General features: G+C 45.0%; 1 protein-coding gene across 1 annotated transcript; it reads left to right on the top strand.

Annotated features, from left to right (window-relative positions):
• Positions 1–3,044: 3,044 nt before the first annotated feature.
• On the top strand, positions 3,045–3,950 carry LOC114248887 (microvitellogenin-like). The gene has a single exon (XM_028182316.2). The coding sequence runs from the start codon at positions 3,045–3,047 to the stop codon at positions 3,948–3,950; it is 906 nt and encodes a 301-aa protein (XP_028038117.2).
• The last annotated feature ends 18,325 nt before the right edge of the window (positions 3,951–22,275 follow it).

Raw genomic sequence — 22,275 nt, 5'->3', positions numbered from 1 at the left:
AATAGTATAATATAATATTATAAATAAAACGGCGGCCTTTAACTTTGCTTTCGATAATAATAATTAACTATTAGTTATTTACGCAGCTCATAAAACGAGACCGATCGGAGTTTGTTTATCATTCCCGATTGAATCGTAACATCAGCAGGTCAGTTGTTGATTTCAGTATTTTCAATATGTTACATACGTATATCTAAACAGAGCATCATATTTAAAAAAACAAATCAAGATTTCATAGAGTATTTTTTTTTTGTTGTAATTGGATAATCGACGACTATGAGTAATTTTTATTTAAAGAGATTTTAGAGATTTTGTTCGCATCAAGGGGTGTTGTGTTTTGGTATTTAAACGGTGATATTATCATACTATTCTATTCAATTTCACAAGCTTTTTTTTTAATTGCTTAGATGGCTAGACAGGCTCCCGTCCCACGTGGTGTTAAGTAGTTACCGGAGCCCATAGACAACGTAAATGCCGTCACTCACCAAGGTCACTCAAGAGATATGAGTTCTGAGGTCTCAATTTATACCATACAACGGCTACTCACCCTTCAAACCAAAATGCATAGGTACCTACTTTACGGCAGTAATAGGCAGGGTTGTAGTATATACCCGTGCGGACTCATTCGACGTCCTATCACGAATAAGAAGAAGCAAAGAATAAAATTGCCTACGCATTGAAGCAAACGCTGGTTCAAATTGGCACAAATCAATTGATTAGAAATATAAATTAGTTAACTAATTAGTTTAAATAAGTCGTCGTTGCCTAAATGATAAGACGTCCGGTGCATTCGATGCAACGGTGTTCGAATCTCGCAGGCGGGTACCAATTTTTCTAATGAAATACGTACTTAACAATTGTTCACGATTGACTTCCGCGGTGAAGGAATAACATCGTTTAATAAAAATCAAACCCGCAAAATTATAATTTGCGTAATTACTGGTGGTAGGACCTCTTGTGAGTCCGCACGGTACCACCGCCCCGCTTATTTCTGCCGTGAAGCAGTAATGCGTTTCGGTTTGAAGGGTGGGGCAGCCATTGTAACTATACTGAGACCTTAGAACTTATATCTCAAGGTGTGTGGCGCATTTACGTTGTAGATGTCTATGGGTCCCAGTAACCACTTAACACCAGGTGGGTTGTGAGATCGTCCACATATCTAGGCAATAATAAAAAAACATTATATCATATTAATACGTTTATGCCAATTATTTCATTTTAACATCGCACCGCCTATCACCGGAGTAAAGCTTAGCCAGCCAACCTTGGACCACACACAATGTGGTCTCGCCTTGTCACGGCGGTGGGGCTTAAGCGTGCACCCCGAATTCTTTGAGCCGGCTACTCCCGAATATCGAAGGGCCAGATCAGGTTGTACGCCGCCTCTATGCGAGGGTGGTGCGATTAATGGTCCTGTACGGTGCGTCTGTATGAGCTGAGCCGCGCAACCGGGCCGCTATGGTTTGGTTCCTACGCCGGCGGCAGCGCACCGTTGCTATCAGGATCATCCGTGGATACCGTCTCCTTCGAGGCGGCGAGTGTGTTGGTGAGGACGCCGCCGTGGGAGCTGGAGGCGGAATCACTCGCTGCCAATTATCGGTGGTGCAGTGAACTTCGTGCTCTGGGGGTGGCGAGTCTACCGAATAGTAAGCTGCGGGCGCGGAAGGCCCATTCTCGGCGGTCTGTTCTCGAGTCGCGGTCGAGACGGTTGGCCAACCCCACGGGGGATCTACGGACCGTCGAGGCGCTTTACCCGGTCTTTGATGACTGAGTGAATCGTGGCGGAGGACGACTCATCTTCCGTCTGCTGCAGGTGCGAACTAGGCTCTCCTCACTACGTAGAAATCCGCCGGCGCCGAGCAGAGTCCCATCCATGACCCAACCCCCTTGGAGCTTCGGGCTCCACCCGCTTTGTGCGGGAAGGGACGTAGGCATGGGGCGGCGTGCTCGGCACGCTTGCCCGTAATACGGAACTGATCGATGGTACCGTGTTCCCCGACCGCTCCGGGGGAAGGCGTAGCGCCACGCCATCAATGCGGGCTCCTGACCCATCGACCGAGGGAACCGGCGGTCCGGCGTCTGGGGAACGGAGGGATGGATGTAATATGCTCTGCGTTAACCCTGTCCTGTCGTCTCAATAGCGCCAACAGGGCTCCGACCCGGTCCGGGGTAGGGCGCCAGCTGTGAATGGCAGGAGTTTTTGGTGCGGTTCAACTCCTACATACCCCACCTACCGTTCAGGTGGGGATTTACTGGGGGTAGGACCTGTTGTGAGTCCGCGCGGATAGGTACCACCGCCCTGCCTATTTCTGCCGTGAAGCAGTAATGCGTTTCGGTTTGAAGGATGGGGCAGCCGTTGTAACTATACTGAGACCTTACAACTGATATCTCGGGGTGGGTGGCGCATTTACGTTGTAGATGTCTATGGGCTCCAGTAACCACTTAACATCAGGTGGGCTGTGAGCTCGTCCACCCATCTAAGCAAATCTGGCGATTTCCTCCTGAGGAAAAAAAAGCCCACCTAGAAATACTGCGTTTGTCTACGGTTCGGTTTTCGAGATCTTTTTCGCCACGCACAGTTCGCGTCTGGAACGAACATCCCTCTCCACGGCGTTTTACGAATACTATGACGTGTCTTTCTTCAATCGAGGCTTGAAAACAGTGCATGCGGTAAATAGATGATCAGCTACGCCCGCTGATATTGCTGACGTCCATTAGCTTCGGTAACCAGATACCTTCAGGTTTACCCAGACACCTTCTTGGCCATTTACTCGTTCTACCCTCTGACGACATAAAAAGGTTTAAACAGAATTGCTTTTGCTGTAAATAGATGTCGGTGCAGGTCACCGGAGCCCATAGACAGCACGACGACAGGCCAAAAATTTAACTAGGACTCTAACTCTAATTCTAATTAAACGTGTATTAATCAAATTAGAAGTTTTAATATAATAGTTTCATGTAATCGTTCTAAATATTTTTTTAAATCAAGTATACTTGTAAGATCCAGGAGTATTGCAATTGAAAATTTTATTTACGTTACAGATATGGAGCTCAAAGAAGTTGTGCTATTAATGTGTGTACTGGCTGTCAGTGCCAATAGCATTGTTAATAAGGAAGCCACTGACAACATTGCAGCCGTTGAGACAGTGAATTCGACCAGCATCATCAGCACCGTAGACTCAGTAAGCACTGAACCAACCGTGACCCTCGACAACACCACCAGCAATCAGTCACCTTCCATGAGCGTCGTCAGTAAGCAGCTCGAAAATAAACTCTACAATTTTATCGTGGCAAGGAAATTTGATGAAGCTGTCGAGAACACCATTTCTTTGTATGGCGCAGGCGGGTGCAATATCATCGAACGGGTCATAGAACGGTTGTTCGACGAGGGTCAATCTATAGTATTTGATTACTCCTATAAATTCTCAATCTCCAGAGCCGCGTACATCGTAAGTAGGTGTTTCCCTGCGGTTATTCGAATCCACGAAAGCTTGGTATTCGCGAAATTGATTAACAAGAGGGACGGGTACGCTCTTACGTACAGTAACCGGGTGGACTCTGATGGTGACCGAAGAGCTTTAGGCGATCACAACACCAAAACCAGGATAGGTATTGAGTGGTCGTTAGTCGCACATTGTTCGGGAGACAGGCTTTATTACAAGATGCGTCCTCTAAGAATAGCTATGTTCTTAAAATTAGGAAACAGTACAGACGAAGACGGCGACCATACCGCTTATATATCTCACGACGACAGCACGAACAGGCACCTGTGGACCATACAACCAGTGAGGCACAATGGCGAGCTCCTGTTCTACATCATCAACCGGGAGTTCGACAAGCTTCTTAAATTCGGTCAATCAACCGAACACGACGGATACCGCATTGCTTATGGCCACTCGACGAAGGACTTCAACCCGGATAAGTTCTCGTGGTACATTAAAGTTATGTAATACTATATTGTTTTTTAATAAAGGTAATTTTTAATAAAAATACTTAATGTCCGTTGCACACTTACACAAAGTAGGTATGGAGCCAAATGCAATTTTCAAAACTCTCCAACGCATGGTATTAGTAAAATGTTTGTGCACCGGGCTATTAATAGGTGCAATGAGACCTCCTCTGCTTGTGACAGAAAAAGATCTGGCCGTCCACGTAGTGTTCGTACGAAAAAGGTGGTCAAAGGTTTGAAGTCGTCGTGGCCTAACGGATAAGACGTCCGGTGCATTCGTGTTGAGCGATGCACCGGTGTTCGAATCCCGCAGGCGGGTACCAATTTTTCTAATGAAATACGTACTCAAAAAATGTTCACGATTGATTTCCACGGTGAAGGAATAACATCGTGTAATAAAAATCAAACCCGCAAAATTATAATTTGCGTAATTACTGGTGGTAGGACCTCTTGTGAGTCCGCACGGGTAGGTACCACTACCCTGCCTATTTCTGCCGTGAAGCAGTAATGCGTTTCGGTTTGAAGGGTGGGGCAGCCGTTGTAACTATAATTGAGACCTTAGAACTTATATCTCAAGGTGGGTGGCGCATTTACGTTGTAGATGTCTATGGGCTCCAGTAACCACTTAACACCAGGTGGGCTGTGAGCTCGTCCACTCATCTAAACAATAAAAAATAAATAAAAAAAAACCAGTAAGGGATAGAATTCGAAGAAATCCTGTCCGAAAGTAAAAGATTTTATCTCGGGAGATGAAGATAGCACCTAGAACCATGTCGCGTATTTTAAAACATAACTTAGGACTTGCAGCCTATAAGAGACGTACTGGTCATTTCTTAACTGATAATTTAAAAGAGAATAGGGTGGTAAAATCGTAACAACTACTGAAGCGGTACGCAAAGGGAGGTCACAGAAAAATTTTGTTTACGGATTAGTAATTTTTTACAATCGAGCAACATTTTAACAAACAAAATGATCGTATTTATGCTCAAAGCTCTAAGGAAGCTTTCCAATCAGTCGACAGAGTGCAACGTGGGCACTATCCGACTTCAGTGATGGTTTGGTGGGGTATTAGCTATGAAGGGGTGACTGAGCCATACTTTTGTGAAAAAGGTATCAAAACATCGGCACAAGTGTATCAAGATACCATTCTTGAGAAGGTAGTGAAGCCCTTTAACAACACCATGTTCTATTGATAACTGGCCTTAACGTTTAAAGGACCGTATTGCAGCAAATGGAGACTACTTCGAATAAGCTTTTTATACTTTAAATTGTTTTATATTTATGTATTAAACTAACACACTGTAAAAGTAATAAATGTTATTTGCAATAGATTTTTTTTCCTTTGTCTCAGTATTTATGGCAAGACTAGGTATAAGGAACAGGTATTTCCTGACAGCTGGAGAGAAGCTTTAGTTGTTCCAATATTAAAACCAGGAAAAATATCAATTTTACAAACTAGTTATAAGCCCATATCCCTAACCTGTAATCTATGCAAAATACTTGAAAAAATAATAAGTAAAAGAATCAGATGGTGTGTAAAATCGAATAAGTATTTTTCACCATTTCAGTATGGATATCGTCAATTTCGATCAACAGTGGACCATTTAATGAATATTGAAAGCGAAGTACTTGATAGCCTTGCAAATAATAATTATATTGTTGTAGTAGCATTAGATATTGAGAAAGCTTATGAAATGGTTTGGAAACAGAGTTTTAAAAGCATTACAAGACATTGACATTAACGGAAATGCCCTAGCCTTCGTAAGATCGGTGAGATCCTCCATCGGATCGGAGCCGAGCCGACGGCAGAGTGCCACCATTGTGGTTGCGACTTGGACACGGCAGAGCACACGCTCGTTGCCTGCCCGCATGGGAGGGGGGGGCGCCGTGTCCTCGTCGCAAAAATAGGAAACGACTTGTCGTTGCCGAGTGTTGTGGCATCGATGCTCGGTGACGACGAGTCGTGGAAGGCGATGCTCGACTTCTGCGATATATAGTATATCGCGCTTTAATAAGACAAAAAATTGATTATGGCTCTGTGATTTATGATTCTGCAAAAAAAATGTTCACTTGATGCCTTGGAAACATCAAAACACCGCTCTTCGATTGAGTATTGGTGCGTGCAAAACAAGCCCGATTAAGAGCATCTTAGCTTCTAACGCTAGAAAAATTTAATTTAATTTTTTAGTAGAAATTAACGCCATCTAGCGTATACGTGGCACAGTGTGGAGAAATAAAATAATTTTAAAACGCTTAGTAGTTCTCTCACTTGACGCTGCATGGCGTGACTGTGCGATCTTGTCTGTGGTTCGAAGGTGAGATTAGCACAGCACTATTAGGCAGGATCTTCGAGAACCGTCAGACTATTGCTATAAAAGGACAAGACACTTTGTCCGAGCCCACTCCGCGATAATCTCATCGACATCCTTCTGGTGCAGGAGACCTTCCTAAAGCCCTCGCGTCGCGACCCCAAAGTCGCGAATTACGTCATGGTTAGGAATGACAGACTCTCCACCCGCAAGGGCGGGACTGTCATTTACTATAGGAGGGCCCTGCACTGCGTCCCTCTCGATACTCCCTCGCTCTTACATATCGAGGCGTCAGTGTGCCGCATCGCGCTGACGGGACACCAGCCGATCGTCATCGCATCCGTCTATCTCCCCCCTGACAAACCCCTCCTGAGCAGTGACCTCGAGACACTGCTCGGTATGGGGGACGCGGTCATCCTGGCAGGCGATTTAAATTGCCACCACACTAGGTGGAACTGCCATCGCACGAATGTGAACGGTAGGCGTCTCGACGCGTTCATAGACGACCTCACATTCGAAATATTCAACCCCCCGACCCCCACGTGCTATCCGTACAACGCCGCGCGTCGTCCGAGCACAATAGATCTGGCACTGCTGAGGAACGTAACTCTGCGCTTACGCTCCATCGAGGCAATGTCAGAACTCGACTCAGACCACCGACCTGTCGTAATGCAGCTCGGTCGCCCAGTCAACCGAGAACCAGATATGAGGACCATGGTGGATTGGAAGAAGCTGGGCACGTGCTTAGCTGACACCGCTCCACCAATCCTCCCTTGCGGCTCGGATTCAACTCCATCCCCCGAGGATACCGTCGAATCCATAAACATCTTCACTGATCACGTCTCGACGGCGATCATAAGATCTTCTAAGCAAGTCGATGTGGAGGACTGCTTCCACCGCATCAGACTTTCCCCCGATCTTAGGGACCTCGTAAGAGTTAGGAACGCGGCAATCCGGGCCTACGATCGATATCCCACGGATTCAAACCGGACTCGGATGCGTCGCTTACAGCGGGAGGTCAAATCCCGCTTAAGCGACGCCCGAAACGAAAACTGGGATAGTTATTTAGAAGAACTCGCGCCCACTCACCAAGCATACTGGCGACTAGCTAGGACCCTCAAGTCCGAAACTATAGCCACTATGCCGCCTCTCGTACGCCCCTCAGGCCAACCACCGGCTTACGATGACGATGACAAGGCAGAGTTGCTGGCCGATGCACTGCAAGAACAGTGCACCACCAGCACTCAACACGCGGACCCCGAACACACCGAGTTCGTCGACAGGGAGGTCGAGCGCAGAGCTTCCCTGCCGCCCTCGGACGCGTTACCCCCCATTACCACTTCCGAGGTTAAGGAGGCGATCGATAGCCTACAACCACGGAAAGCTCCCGGCTCCGACGGCATCCGCAACCGCGCGCTAAAACTGTTACCAGCCCAACTGATAACGATGTTGGCCACGATATTAAATGCTGCTATGACGAACTGCATCTTTCCCGCGGCGTGGAAAGAAGCGGACGTTATCGGCATACACAAGCCGGGCAAACCGAATAACGAAACCGCGAGTTACCGCCCCATCAGTCTCCTCCCGGCGATAGGCAAATTATACGAACGGCTCCTTCGTAAACGCCTCTGGGATTTCGTATCCGCGAATAAAATTCTTATAGACGAGCAGTTTGGATTCCGCGCCAGACACTCGTGCGTCCATCAAGTGCACCGCCTCACGGAGCACATCTTACTAGGGCTGAACAGGCGGAAACCCATTCCGACAGGAGCCCTCTTCTTCGATATAGCGAAGGCGTTCGACAAAGTCTGGCACAACGGTTTGATATACAAACTGTATAACATGGGAGTGCCAGACAGACTCGTGCTCATCATACGAGACTACTTGTCAAACCGTTCGTTCCGATATCGAGTCGAGGGAACGCGTTCCCGGCCCCGTCACGTCACAGCCGGAGTCCCGCAAGGCTCCGCCCTCTCCCCGTTACTATTCAGTTTGTATATCAACGATATACCCCGGTCTCCGGAGACCCATCTGGCGCTCTTCGCCGATGACACCGCCATCTACTACTCGTGTAGGAAGAAGGCGTTGCTTCATCGACGACTTCAGACCGCAGCTACCACCATGGGACAGTGGTTCCGGAAGTGGCGCATCGACATCAACCCCACGAAAAGCACAGCGGTGCTCTTCAAAAGGGGTCGCCCTCCGAACACCACGCTGAGCATCCCTCTCCCGACTAGGCGCGTCAACACCCCCGCCCCCGCCGTTCGCCCAATCATGATGTTCGACCAGCCCATACCGTGGGCCCCGAAGGTCAAATATTTAGGCGTCACCCTCGACAGTAGGATGACATTCCGCCCCCACATTAAGACGGTACGCGACCGTGCCGCCTTCATTCTAGGACGTCTCTACCCGATGATATGTAGGCGAAGTAAAATGTCCCTTAGAAATAAGGTGACACTCTACAAAACTTGCATACGCCCCGTCATGACCTATGCAAGTGTAGTGTTCGCTCACGCGGCCCGCATACACCTAAAAACATTTCAAATTATTCAATCCCGTTTTTGCAGGATAGCCGTCGGAGCCCCGTGGTTCGTCAGGAACGTCGACCTCCATGACGACCTGGACTTAGAGTCCATCAGTAAGTATCTTCAGTCGGCGTCCATGCGCCACTTCGATAGAGCGGCACGACACGAGAACCCTCTCATCGTGGCCGCCGGTAACTACATTCCCGATCCTGCGGACAGAATGGAAAGCAGTCGACGTCGCCCAAAACACGTTATCTCGGATCCTCCCGATCCACTAACGGTGCTTTTAGGTACTTCAAGCACCGGTCACCGTTCTCGTCGAACCCGTCGCTTGCGACGAAGGGCTCGACGAGTAAATTAACTCTCAGACACAGCCCACTGAGTTTCTCGCCGGATCTTCTCAATGGGTCGCGTTTCCGATCCGGTGGTAGATTCTGCGAAGCACGACTCTTGCTAGGGTTCGTGTTAGCAACATCGTCAGGTTTGAGCCCCGTGAGCTCACCTACTAAAGTTAGGGTTACGCTGATATAGCCTCTCAAGGCTCTCAGCTTAGGTAGGAAAAAAAAAAAAAAAAAAATCCGAGCCCTTTTTCGATCAACATCTCTCGAGCTGCAGTGAAAGTATTCTTACGCATTTACCTGAGTCAATTAAATAGTTCCTTGGTGTATTGTATCAAACCAGGGTAAGTGTTTCATAATTTATTCTCCACACTGTGTCCACAAACTATAACTAATTATAAGCTAACATCTTATGTCTTATCGTGTGGGTCCTAATAACTGGTACATTATATGTATATCAGTTAGGGTGCGGAGAGTGACCTTTAGATCACGTTCACGATCCCACAGTACTTTTCTGCGTGGACGCTGCCGGAAGCGAGGTGCTCTGGCTAAGCGATCCAAGAAAGAGTACTCGACTACGGTAGACCAAGAACACACCTGCATACACAGCCTTGCTCGAATCCAGCAACCCCAGTTGCTGGGAAGCGATCCCGTGAACCTTTCATCGTCTTTTTGTTAAATTGGTGAAACCCTCATTGTTTCTAGTAATTTAATTTTAAACTAATTTTCTTTGATAACTTTCTCGTGTGTTCGGTATACCTACCGTCACACATGTAACCTTGTACCTGACCGCTAAATTATTATTTGTAAACTATTATAACAATTGTAACTGTGTTATTTGTATTGAATAAACACAACAGTCTTATATTGTAATTGTTTTCATTTATTGGTGTGAATCTCCCAGAGCGGTAAGTGGTGGCACCCTGAGATCCTCCTCACAGAGTCTCCTGTTCACCGGTTGTCTACCGGTGGTGACGTGTCTAGAAGTGGTGCGACTCGGCCCCGTGTCTCTCAACCCATAGACGACCACCTTTTGGGGAGTGACGGGACTGGGCCTTTTTTTTTTATTGCTTAGATGGATGGACGAGCTCACAGGCCACCTGGTGTTAAGTAGTTACTGGAGCCCATAGACATCTACAACTTAAATGCGCCACCCACCTCGAGATATAAGTTCTAAGATCTCAGAATAGTTACAACGGCTACCCCACCCTTCGAACCGAAACGCATTACTGCTTCACGGCGGAAATAGGCGGGATGGTGGTACCTACCCGTGCGGACTTCCAAGAGGTCCTACCACCAGTGACCAGCCTCATGTAACATCGGCATACCAGGGACACCCTTAGACACAGACACGTTATAAGCTGAAGCTGGAGAAATGCCACTAGGATTTAGAAGGAAGGAGCTTGTAATTTCATATGCTATAAACATACTGTCTCAACCTGAAAATCCAACATACTACATAGGTGGCACTGAAAATTTCGGGAATTAACGAAGTGACACAACATTACTATTTAAAAATGTATTTATTGCTTCACAACATTACTATTTAAAAATGTATTTATTGCTTTTCGAAGTATTCTCCGCGAAATTTGACACATTTTTCCATACTATGGAACCAATCATTGAAGCGACCATTCCATTCTGAAGTTGGGGTCTCCAAAATGGCCGTTTTGTAGGCGTCCACAGCTTCTTCAGGTGATGAAAATCTCTGTCCGCGCAATTTATTCTTTATATTAGGGAAAGTATAGAAATCATTAGGGCTTAGGTCGGGGCTGTACGGCGGATGGTCTAATAATTCTATGTTTTCTTGCTCTAAAAACTCTTTTGTTCTGTGCGCGGTGTGAGAACTCGCATTGTCGTGATGGAGGATGATGCGGCGGTTGCAGTTCTCTTTACGGAGTTCAGAAACGACCTGTGGCAAACAAATGCTAGCATACGATTCTGCATTAACCGTTCTTTGTCCCTCAAGAGGAATAGTCGTAACATGGCCGGTTTTGGAGACAAACGTGGCCACCATTTTTTTTGCAACACTCCGTGAACGAACAATTTTTGTTGGCTTTAACTCATTTTCGAACACCCAAACTCGTGACTGGTTTTTTGTTTCGGGTTCGTACGCGTATATCCAGGATTCGTCACATACATTGATACAATGTTGTATACAGCATTTGAGGATCCTGCGTGGAATCTTTCGAGAGTTCTGACGCACCAAGTAACGCGAGCCGCTTTTTGCTCTTCACAGAGCGAATGCGGTATCCATCGGGAAAACAACTTTTTTACACCTAATTGTTCATGCAAGATTTGTATTTGACTCATGCCAATGTCTAAAGTTGCCTGAATTTTGCTGTATGTCACATGTTGATCTTCCTCAATCAGCTTACGCACAGCATCAACGTTTTCTTGGGTGACTGCAGTTTTTGGACGACCTTGACGGGAATCATCACTGAGCTTGACACGTCTACGTTGAAACTCAGCAAACCAGCGATAAATTGTGGTTTTGGATGGGGCTTCATCACCAAATGCAGAAATCATCCGGTCAACACACTGTTTTTGTGTTAAACCACTTCGAAAGTCATAATAAATCATCGCTCTTGAATTTTCTCGAGTCAATTCCATTTTCTCAACGACTAAACAAGTTTGACAAAACCTCGTGACAAGACCGAGAATCGTTTTTTAAATAAATAAATGGTATTAGATTTTTAAAACCAAGGAGTTTTCAATTAAAAAGATTTTAATATGACAGGAACAGTGGAAATATTCCATTCCCGATACTTTTAGTGCAGCCCTCGTATTACTACAATAAAACAACAGCCGTAGACACAGAATACGAACTTCAACCTAATTTACTGCATTACTTTTACGAATCAGAGCATCCAAATATTTAAACGAACTCAATCTTAAAATCCCAAAAATATTTACTAAGAAACTACTCTCATCTGGTCCATGGGAAAACTTTGAATTCCCCATTAACCTTGGACTAGCTAAAAACAAAAAAGACAACAATCCTCAATGCATATATAAAAACTCATTCTATGAAATTAATAGTAGATATACTGATTGTAAGATTTTCTATACTGACGGGTCAGTTATGAGCGGAAAATCAGGATGTTCAGTAGTGTCTGGTGATAATTGTTATCGATATAAACTAGGAGATTTTAATTCCATTTCTAGTTGTGCAGGAATAGCTATTCTCAAAGCCTTGGAGTTGATACATAGTGAATCTAACACAGATAAGTTTGTAATATATACTGATTTAAAATCCTGCTTGACAGCGTTACAAATTCAAATAATACGAACACTCTCATTAAAGAAATTCAGCAAAAAATTATAACTACAAATTCGAAATTATATGGGTCCCAAGTCATCAAGGGATAGTTGGCAATGAAAAAGCAGATAGTGAAACGAGAAATGCAATTAATGAGAATGAAAGGTATATAAATAAATCAACTCCGGTGGAATTACAAAAATAGTGTGTGAGTTGAGATCATTATTGGAAAATAAACAATACAACGACATTATTTAATATTAGAAAATCGATTTTTGACAAATCTCCTAGTTCATACACCTGTAGGAAAGACCAAGTCGTTATCACCAGATTGCATACTGGGCACACAAATATGACGCATATCCATTCAATCCCTAAAACAGATAGAAATAAACGCAAGTGTGGACACGACCTTACTGTTTTGCATCTATTAGTAGAGTGTACAGCATTTGACAATAAAAAAAGACTATGTAAAGTTCCGAATAACTTGAAAGGCCATCTAAATCAGGATGGATGTCTGCAAACCATAATTTTTTAGAAAATGTTAAATTTTATAAACTAGTGTAGACTACTGTATTATGTAATGTAAATAGCCAATAGTGGTCGCTAATGACCTTTTTTTTTTTTTTTCGGGTGGAGGGCCGAACCTCCTACGAGGTCCCCGCGCAAAAGGGGCGCGCGGGGTATGTGAGACTCAACGATCTGCATGGTGTTGTGAGCAGACCGCGGGCCCAAGGATTTTAGGACCCACCCACTAAACGACTCCCCTGCACTCTTACACCCGACGTCCGATCCCCTCCGAGGTCAGAACCCGGATGAGGTAGGGGGGGCTACCGCGGTCAACATTGCAACCAGACGGCGCGGCTCACCCCAAGGACGCCCTGCCGACGGAGCCTTCGAGGCGAATCGAAGGCTCTGAAACGTCGGCCGTCTCGGTACGGCAGCCCGTCGGGCCGCCCAGACGGTGCCGCTGGTGTCCCGGAATACCCCGCTGGACCAGAATCAGCCTGCCGGGTCGGGACGCGATACACCGTCGACCGGTCGCTCTATTCACTCCACGGCAGCGCGCTAGAGTGCTGGTAGCGCGCCGCGCGGCCTGACCCCCTCAGGTCGCCCCTTAACCTTTACCGGGGGGAGGCCGCTACCTACAGGGGCCGGGACGTACGGGCGTATTCCCGCCTCCGGCCCCCGGCTCGACGGCGACGGATCGGTGTGGAAAGGGAAGAGCTCTCCCTCTCTCGCTCCGCCGCCTTCTTCTGAGATGGTGGACTCGTAGAAGTCGAGCATCGCCTTCCAGGACGCGTCGCTGCCGAGCATCGTAGCCACGACGCGCGGCAGCGAGAGGTCCTCTCCAATGACCGCGACGAGGGCGGCGCGTTGCTCGTCGAATCCAGAGCAACGCGCCAATGTATGTTCCGCTGTGTCTTCCTCGTCGCGGTCCGCGCAGTGGTGGCACTGCGCTGTCGGTGGTCGCTAATGACCTGAGGTGTTAAAAGGCAACCTAAAAAAAATAAAAAATAAAAATGAATTGGTTTAATAATATTCAAGAATAATAACTCACATGTACCATCGGGGCGCTACGATGCGAATTCTAAAAGAACTTTGTGCTTTTATACCCTACGATAATAGGATGTTATCATAAAATGTCAAATGGCATCATAATAATTTTATTGTATTACGCTTAATTTTGTTCACGTTTTTACGTAGCAGTTATCAGACTACTGTTTCTATGAGCGATTATTTTCAATGATTAACTGAAGAATATAAATAATTTATATAATAGCGGTTAAAGTATGAAACTGCTGTTTTATTGTAATAATAAATAAATAACCTTTATTTGATCTTGCTACATTGCTTCTTAATATGTTAAATTTATTTATGCTATAATACTATGTTTAATTACTAGCAAGGTCCCCAGGTTGGGTAAAGGCCTCCTCCAATAATGACCACTTCTCTCTATCCTGTGCTAATTGCTACCACTCTGTGCCAGCTGCTTTTTTATTTCGTCCTCCCGGCGTGTCGAGGGTTTACTCTCTTCCTTATCCTTGAGGCGCTCTCAATATGGTGGTTCTGTAAGTCCATCGTTTATCTCCTAAGCCTCGCTATATGACCGGCCCATTTCCACTTTATCTTTTGGCGTAGTTTGAGGCATTATTAGCTTTTGTTATTTCCCTTACATATCAGATAGTCTGATCTTATCTAGTTTTTTATTTTTTTATTTTGAGCATGCTTCGCACCGTTCTTCGTTAACAGGATGTTATTCTTTGCTTAACTTTTGACGTAAATTTCCATGTTTGTCATCCATGTATCAAGCAAGCATGGTAGGAGGCTAGAGTTCATTGTCCTAGTTTTCAGTTTTATTGACATGTTACTTTTGAAGATTTCTTTCAGACTCTAAAATTTGTTCCATGTTCGCCGTACTCTTGTTTTCTCTAATTTGTTTTTTTCCTTTTCCTAGATAGTTATATTTGTCTGTGTATACTAGCGGATAATCATTGACTGTTATCTGTTTTTGATGAGAGAGAGAGAGAGAGAGAGAGAATAAACAGTGCTATACATTAAACACAAAAAAGTACAATTGGCGGTATTACCGCTAAGAGCGATCTCTTCCAGACAATCATCAGGTGGACAAGAATCATTTGGAAACTAACTACGCGCGGTGTACCATTCCAGTGAACTAAATATACACATATATACACATACATATAAATACACACATACATATCTCTGTAAATATACATACAATTAATACAAAGTATTATAATATAATAATAATAATAAAATAAAAAATTTAAGTTTGCTTCTTTACACATAAATAAGAATAATCAATTTCAATATAAAAGATACTCAAAATACCTTTAAAACATATACAATTTAAGTAGATACCAATTTCAGAAATCTACCTTATCACATATTAAATTGGTTGACTAATATTTAAAAAATGCTCCTTAATGAGGCGTTTGAACGAATTTAATGTTTCAGCGTCGTATACGTACCTGAAGAGCATTCCACAAACGAATAGCTTGAACGGTAAAGGAATTATCGTAGAACCTTGTCGAATGCACTGGCATCATTAATTGCATGTTGTCCGTTGATCTCAGGGATATGGTATGTGTATCCCGAATAAACTCAAAGCGTCTTTTGAGATAAGAAGGAGAAGAAGGATTAAATAGAACAGTATAGAGCAAAGAAAGAATATGAGCATTCCGACGAAGGCGAATTGGCAGCCACTTGAGCTTAGCGCGAAATTCTGAGACGTGATCATATTTTCGTAAGCCAAATATAAATATTAAACATAAATATTGAACACGCTCTAGTTTATTTAATTGTGCTTCGGTGATATCGGGATAGCTAACATCAGCATAATCAAGGATGGGGAGAAGAAGAGATTGCGCAAGCGCAGTCTTGGTGGCAGTAGGGAGAAAATTTCGCAGACGTCTTAAGGATCATGCAGCCGCATGAATCTTTCGACAAGTTTCTTTAATTTGTAGTAATAGAGTGGTCTCTGTTGTTCCTGATACTTCTCTATAGTGAACTCTTAGGTATGTATATGGTCTATCGTGGAGAAACCCTTCTGGAAACCTTTTATTGTAATAGGTACTTTGAATTGACATGGAGCCTTCATGCTTCGAGATTTTGGAGTGAAACTTTTTTCATATGGTACCATGACGTTCTTTAAAAAATATGCAAAATTCGATCATCGACTTTCAGTACAATACTCAGTGGATCAATGACGCAATCGAGCAAAACCGAGAAGCCAAGGTGTATCTGCAGCGTCTTGGTAAAAGCCACCTTACAAAACTGACCACAAGGGATGGCCAACTTCTCGCCTCCAAACCGAAGATTCTCAAGGAAATTGGGGACTTTTACGGACGTCTCTATACTTCCAAAACCACCAAGCCTGTCTCTGACCCAGCAGATGTCCGAACCACACTATCCTGCCACTACACCGACGAGCTGCCACAGATTAGTGTAGACGAGATCGGGATGGCTCTTGAAAATCTTAAAAACGGAAAAGCGCCGGTAGAGGATGGTGTTACTTCTGAGCTCTTGAAAGTAGGAGGTCTTTCTGTTATTAGGGAGCTCCAGAAGCTCTTCAACACTGTCCTCTTTACCGGTAAAACTCCAAAGGCGTGGAGCAGGAGCGTAGTTGCCCTTTTCTTTAAGAAAGGAGATAAAACACACTTTTAAAGAATTATCGCCCCATCTCGCTCCTGAGCCACATCTACAAATTGTTTTCGAGAGTCATAACGAATCGTCTTACTCAGAGACTTGATGACTTCCAGCCTCCGGAACAGGCAGGATTCCGAAGAGGATTTGGTACCGTGGACCACATTCACACAGTTCGGCAGATTATACAGAAGACTGAAGAGTATAATCTGCCACTATGTCTGGCGTTTGTGGACTACGAGAAAGCCTTTGACTCGATCGAGACCTGGGCTGTTCTGAAATCTTTGCAGGGGTGTCAAGCTGACTGGCGATACATCGATGCACTAAGATGCCTGTACGATGCCACGATGCTACAATGACCGTCCAAGTATAGAAAGACCAGACGAGGCCAATCCAGTTGCGCAGAGGTGTAAGACAGGGGGATATTATATCCCCGAAACTGTTTACAAACGCACTGGAGGACGTCTTCAAGACTCTGGACTGGAACGGACGCGGCATTAACATAAACGGCGAGTACATCTCACATCTTCGCTTTGCCGATGATATCGTCATCATGGCGTGATCGCTGTAGGACCTACAAGAAATGGTGCACAGTCTTAATACTGCATCCCAACAGGTTGGACTCAGAATGAACTTGGATAAAACCAAGATAATGTTTAACGGAAACGTCATTCCGAGACCAATCGATGTTGACGGTACACCTGACGGTACTACCCTACAACTAGGTAGAAACAACTTTGAGAAGGAAGTGACCAGAAGGATTCAGTTGGGCTGGGTCGCGTTCGGGAAGTTTTGTTAGGTCTTTTCATCGCCCATACCACAATGTCTGAAGACAAGGGCTATAATCCGCGCGTCCTACCCGTGCTTACCTACGGAGCCGAAACGTGGAAACTGACTGTGCGACTAGTCCACCAACTAAAAGTTACTCAGCGAGCTATGGAGCGAGCTATGCTTGTTTTGTCATTGTGAGACCGAATACGCAATGAGGTCATTCGAGCAAAAACCAAAGTGATCGATATAGCTCGCAGAGTTAGTAAGCTGAAGTGGCAGTAGGCTGGTCACATATGTCGCAGAACCGATAGCCGTTGGGGTAGACGTGTTCTGGAGTGGAGAACGCGAACCGGCAAACGTAGTGTAGGACGCCCTCCTGTTAGATGGAGCGACGACCTGCGTAAGGCAGCTGGCAGTAACTGGATGCGTAGAACCGAAGATCGGGTTCAGTGGCGAGCTTTGGAGGAGACCTATGTCCAGCAGTGGACTGCCGCAGGTTGATGATGATGTATGTATCATAAAGGATTCACTTTTCATCACATGTCACAATTCAATCCAATATTCCTTCATTTCTGTATCGATTCCACAAGGCAACACAAGTTTCAATACGCCTTTCTTTCTATACATCACTCAAATCATGAGGCACCCATTTTTCATATTTTTTTTATTTTATTGATTTGACGCAAATGAGTCAATATTGTTGGTAGGGTAACGTTAAACTATACCGCTAATTCCTGGGTAGTTTGGCTCGGGTCAGCTGCCACCATCTCTTTCAATTCATTTTTATTCCCAAAATTTCCATCACGAAAACATTTAAACCCAAATCGCACAGTACGTTCATTAGCAGTCCCCTCTCCAAATGCAACATTGATATTGCGAGCTGTTTCTGCAGCGTTAGTTCCGCGTCGGAACTCGTATTCAAAAATCACTCGAATTTTCAAAGTATCCATTTTTCCTGTTTAAGCTGAACTAAAAAAACCAACTGAAAGTCCATAATCGAATGTTGCACATTTTTTAAAAGAACCTCATAGGTACCATTTGAAAAAAGTTTCACTCAAAAATCTCAAACCATGAAGGTTCTATGTCAATTCGAAGTACCGATTACAATAAAACAGCAATTTCATAGGTACTATAACCCCTATCTATATATTAATACGTGAAGCAAAAACTTTGTATCCCTTTTTACGAAAATTGCGCCGACGGAGGTGTATGAAATTTTCCACACTTATAGAGAATATAGAGAAGAAGTGCACAATGCTAATATTTTTTTAAAATAATGCATAAAAGATAAATTAAATCAATAAAGAAAACATTACACACACTACATACCATGTATTTGACGCACACACGCATGCATACCTATGAGGGAGCTCATATAGAGTCCCTTCTTTATTTCGCCTGGTCGTGTTTTATGTAATTAACACCACAGTTGGAACAATATAAATTTTATTGTTGTAGCGGCATAAAGTAATTACATTAAATTAGTTATTTAACTCATTATAAATTATTTTTATGTTTTTCATATTTGGCGGTAAAAAGGTAATGCGTCACAGACTATATCCTTTTTCCCACATCTCGTGCGTTCCGGCTTACGCATAATAAAACGCCACACCACCCCCCTACGGAGAAGGAGAATCCGCAGAAAAAGAGAAAAAATATCATAGGTCGAAAGGTTTGGAGAAGTGGACTCTGCGACCTGACCGGGTGGTATATTGAGGTGTATGTGTAGGAGTAGCAGTTAGAGGTGCCGAAGGCACGAGTGGACATGAAGGGACATTAGTAGCATCCGGTTGCGCTGGTTGAGGCACAGAAACCCGCGGTGCTGGTGCTGGAACGAGATCTACTAAAGAATGCTCGACGAAAGCTGGCTTAATTCTGTCGACACTGACCGTCACCTGTTTCCCTTTTACATCAATCGACCACGTTTTTCCGTCCTCGGCTCTAGATATAACTCTATGAGGACCAGAGTAAGGTGGTTGCATTGAACGTCTAACCGAATCCTCCCTGAGCATGACATGAGAGGCAGTGGAAAGATTTTTAAATATGAAAGGTGATGGTTTAGTGTGTGAGGAACATGGAGTGGGACGCAATTTAGACATACGCTGTCTTAACTTTACGACAAAATCCGTCGAGTCCTCGAAGCCAGAAGGACCGGGAGGTACTAACAGTTCCCCTGGAAGCGTTAATGTTTCTCCGTAAAGCAATTCCGCTACTGTTGCTTGTAGATCTTCTTTAAAAGCCGAACGCATTCCTAATAAGACCAAAGGTAATGCATTCAACCACGAATCATCATAACACATCAGAGAGGCCTTTAATTGTCTATGCATGCGCTCCACGAGCCCATTGGCGCAAGGGTGGTAACTAGTAGTGCGTATACGTTTAGTACCACATAAATTAGTAAGGCGTCTGAAAAGGTCCGACTCGAACTGTCGTCCCTGGTCGGTAGTGATGACAGCAGGTACTCCGAATCGAGCAATCCAACCGGCTACAAAGGTGCTCGCCACTTCTTCTGCTGTTATTCCGTGCATAGGCCAAACTTCGGGCCATCGAGTGTAGCGATCCACAGCAGTCAGGCAGTATTGGAAGTCAGAACAAGATGGAAGAGGGCCTATGATGTCAATATGGACATGCTTCAGTCGAGACGTAGGACTGGAGAAATGTCCAAGTGGAGATTTTATATGCCGCGTCACCTTACTTCGCTGGCAAGCAACGCAGGTTTGGCACCAATAACGGCAATCTTTGGCAATGCCAGGCCACACGAAACGGTCTGAGATCAATCGAATGGTTGATCTAGTACCAGGATGGCTAAGATTATGTAGCTGAGCAAAAATCTTCTTTCGCATAGGTTCCGATACAAATGGGCGTGGTCGCCCTGTTGACATGTCGCAGACCAAAACAGTGTTTGTGCCAGGAACTACGACGTTCTCTAGTTTTAGAGAAGAATTCGCATCGTTACGATACTTTTTCAATTCGTCGTCAAGTTTTTGGCAAGCGGAGAGAGCAGAATGGTCAGTTTCAAAACTAACAGCTTCGATGCGGGACATGGCGTCCGCCACCGTATTGTCCTCCCCTTTTATATGGACAATGTCCGTGGTAAACTGCGAAATAAAAGACAGTTGATTTAACTGTACCGGAGGAAGCCTTTCGCGACGTTGCGAGAACGCATAAACTAATGGCTTATGGTCCGTATAAATCGTTACGTGCTGTGCGGCTAGGAAGTGTCGATAATGTTGCACACTCTCATATACCGCAAGAAGTTCTCGGTAGTATGCTGGCCACTGGCACTGTCGGGGATTCAGCTTTTTACTAAAGAAACCCAGGGGTTGCCAAGCATCACCGACTTTCTGCTGAAGGCAGGCACCAACGTGAGAACTGGAAGCGTCGGTGAAAAGCCCTAGTTCAGCGTTAGGCAAAGGGTGTGCCAACAGAGCTGCAGATGACAAGCTATCTTTACAGGCATTAAAGCATTCTTCGAGCTCAGGTGTCCAAGTGATCGGTGTGAGACCTTTACCTCCAGTGGCCACGATCGCGTTGACTAGCGGTGCTTGTAACTTGGCCGCATTGCGCAGAAATCGGCGATAATAATTAACCATCCCAATGAAACGACGGAGTCCTTGTACAGTCTGTGGTAGAGGAAAATCTTTTAGAGCTTGAATGCGCTCTGATGGTGGTTGTGTTCCGTCGGCGGATATTCTGTTTCCGAGAAAAGTAACCTCAGGAGCACCAAACACGCATTTTGCTGGATTAATAACGATTCCGTAATCTTCAAATCGCTTGAAAAGAGTACGAAGGTGTGCAGCATGTTGAAGAGCATCACGGGAATACACTAATATGTCGTCAACGTACGCAAAGCAAAAATCGAGACCTTGGACAACTTCGTCTATAAATCTTTGAAACGTTTGGCCTGCGTTGCGCAGACCAAAAGTCATGTAATTAAATTCGTAGAGTCCGAAGGGTGTTATGATGGCGGTTTTACAGATATCCTCAGGCGCAACAGGAATTTGCTGATATGCCTTAACGAGGTCGATGGTACTAAATATACTACACCCAGATATGTTATGGCCAACGTCATCGATATGGCGAACTGGGTACCTGTCAGGTATGGTACGTGAATTCAACGCACGACAATCGCCGCAGGGTCGCCAGGTGCCGTCGCGCTTAGGGACCATATGAAGTGGAGAAGACCACGAACTTTTCGAAGGTCTGGCTGTCCCGCACTGTACCATATCATCAAAAATCTTTTTGGCCTCTTGAAGTTTTTGAGGTGCCAGACGTCTAGGACGACAAGAGACTGGGGCGCCGTCAGTGGTTAGAATATAATGAACTGTGTTATGCTTCGGCTCACGAATAAGTCCTGGTGGCTTCGTAATGGACGGAAATTCCGCAAGAAGTGCACTAAATTGGGATGACGGAGCGCAGACAACTTTGACGCTGGTCTGGTCTAAAACAGCGACGGCAGCAACGCATGACAATCCGGTAATGCTATCGACGAGTCTCTTACTGGCACAATCTGGCAACAACCGATAGTGCGCCAGAAAATCGGAGCCGATGATGGCAGTGTTGACGTCAGCGATAATAAATCGCCATTGAAATGTGCGGCGTAGCCCCAAATTAAGCGCCATTTCTATGTGACCAAAAGTGCGTATCTCACTACCATTGGCAGCCGCTAACGTATAGTTTGAACGTACCGGCTTATTTGCTAACCACTGGTATGGGTAACAGGAGAGGTCGGAGCCTGTGTCTATTAAAAAACGGCGCTTGGTTGCGCTTTCGGTGACAAATAATCGGCGACTCTCCTTTAAGCAGTCAGACGTCGCCATCATTGACTGCTTTTGTCGTTTTCCGAAGGTGGCGGCGGCGTCCAGGTACATGGTTGAATACACTTAAAAGCTTTAGTATTAAATTTCGTATGGTAAAAGCACATTTGAAGCTTACCAGGCGTTTGTGAGTG

The sequence above is a fragment of the Bombyx mandarina genome, chromosome 20 (assembly GCF_030267445.1).
Source record: "Bombyx mandarina strain Sakado chromosome 20, ASM3026744v2".
Lineage (NCBI taxonomy): Eukaryota > Metazoa > Arthropoda > Insecta > Lepidoptera > Bombycidae > Bombyx > Bombyx mandarina.
This window is presented reverse-complemented; position numbering and strand designations above follow the sequence as displayed.

Excerpts from the sequence above, each read along its gene's own strand:
- LOC114248887 (XM_028182316.2), top strand. The coding sequence starts at position 3,045 with ATGGAGCTCAAAGAAGTTGTGCTATTAATGTGTGTACTGGCTGTCAGT.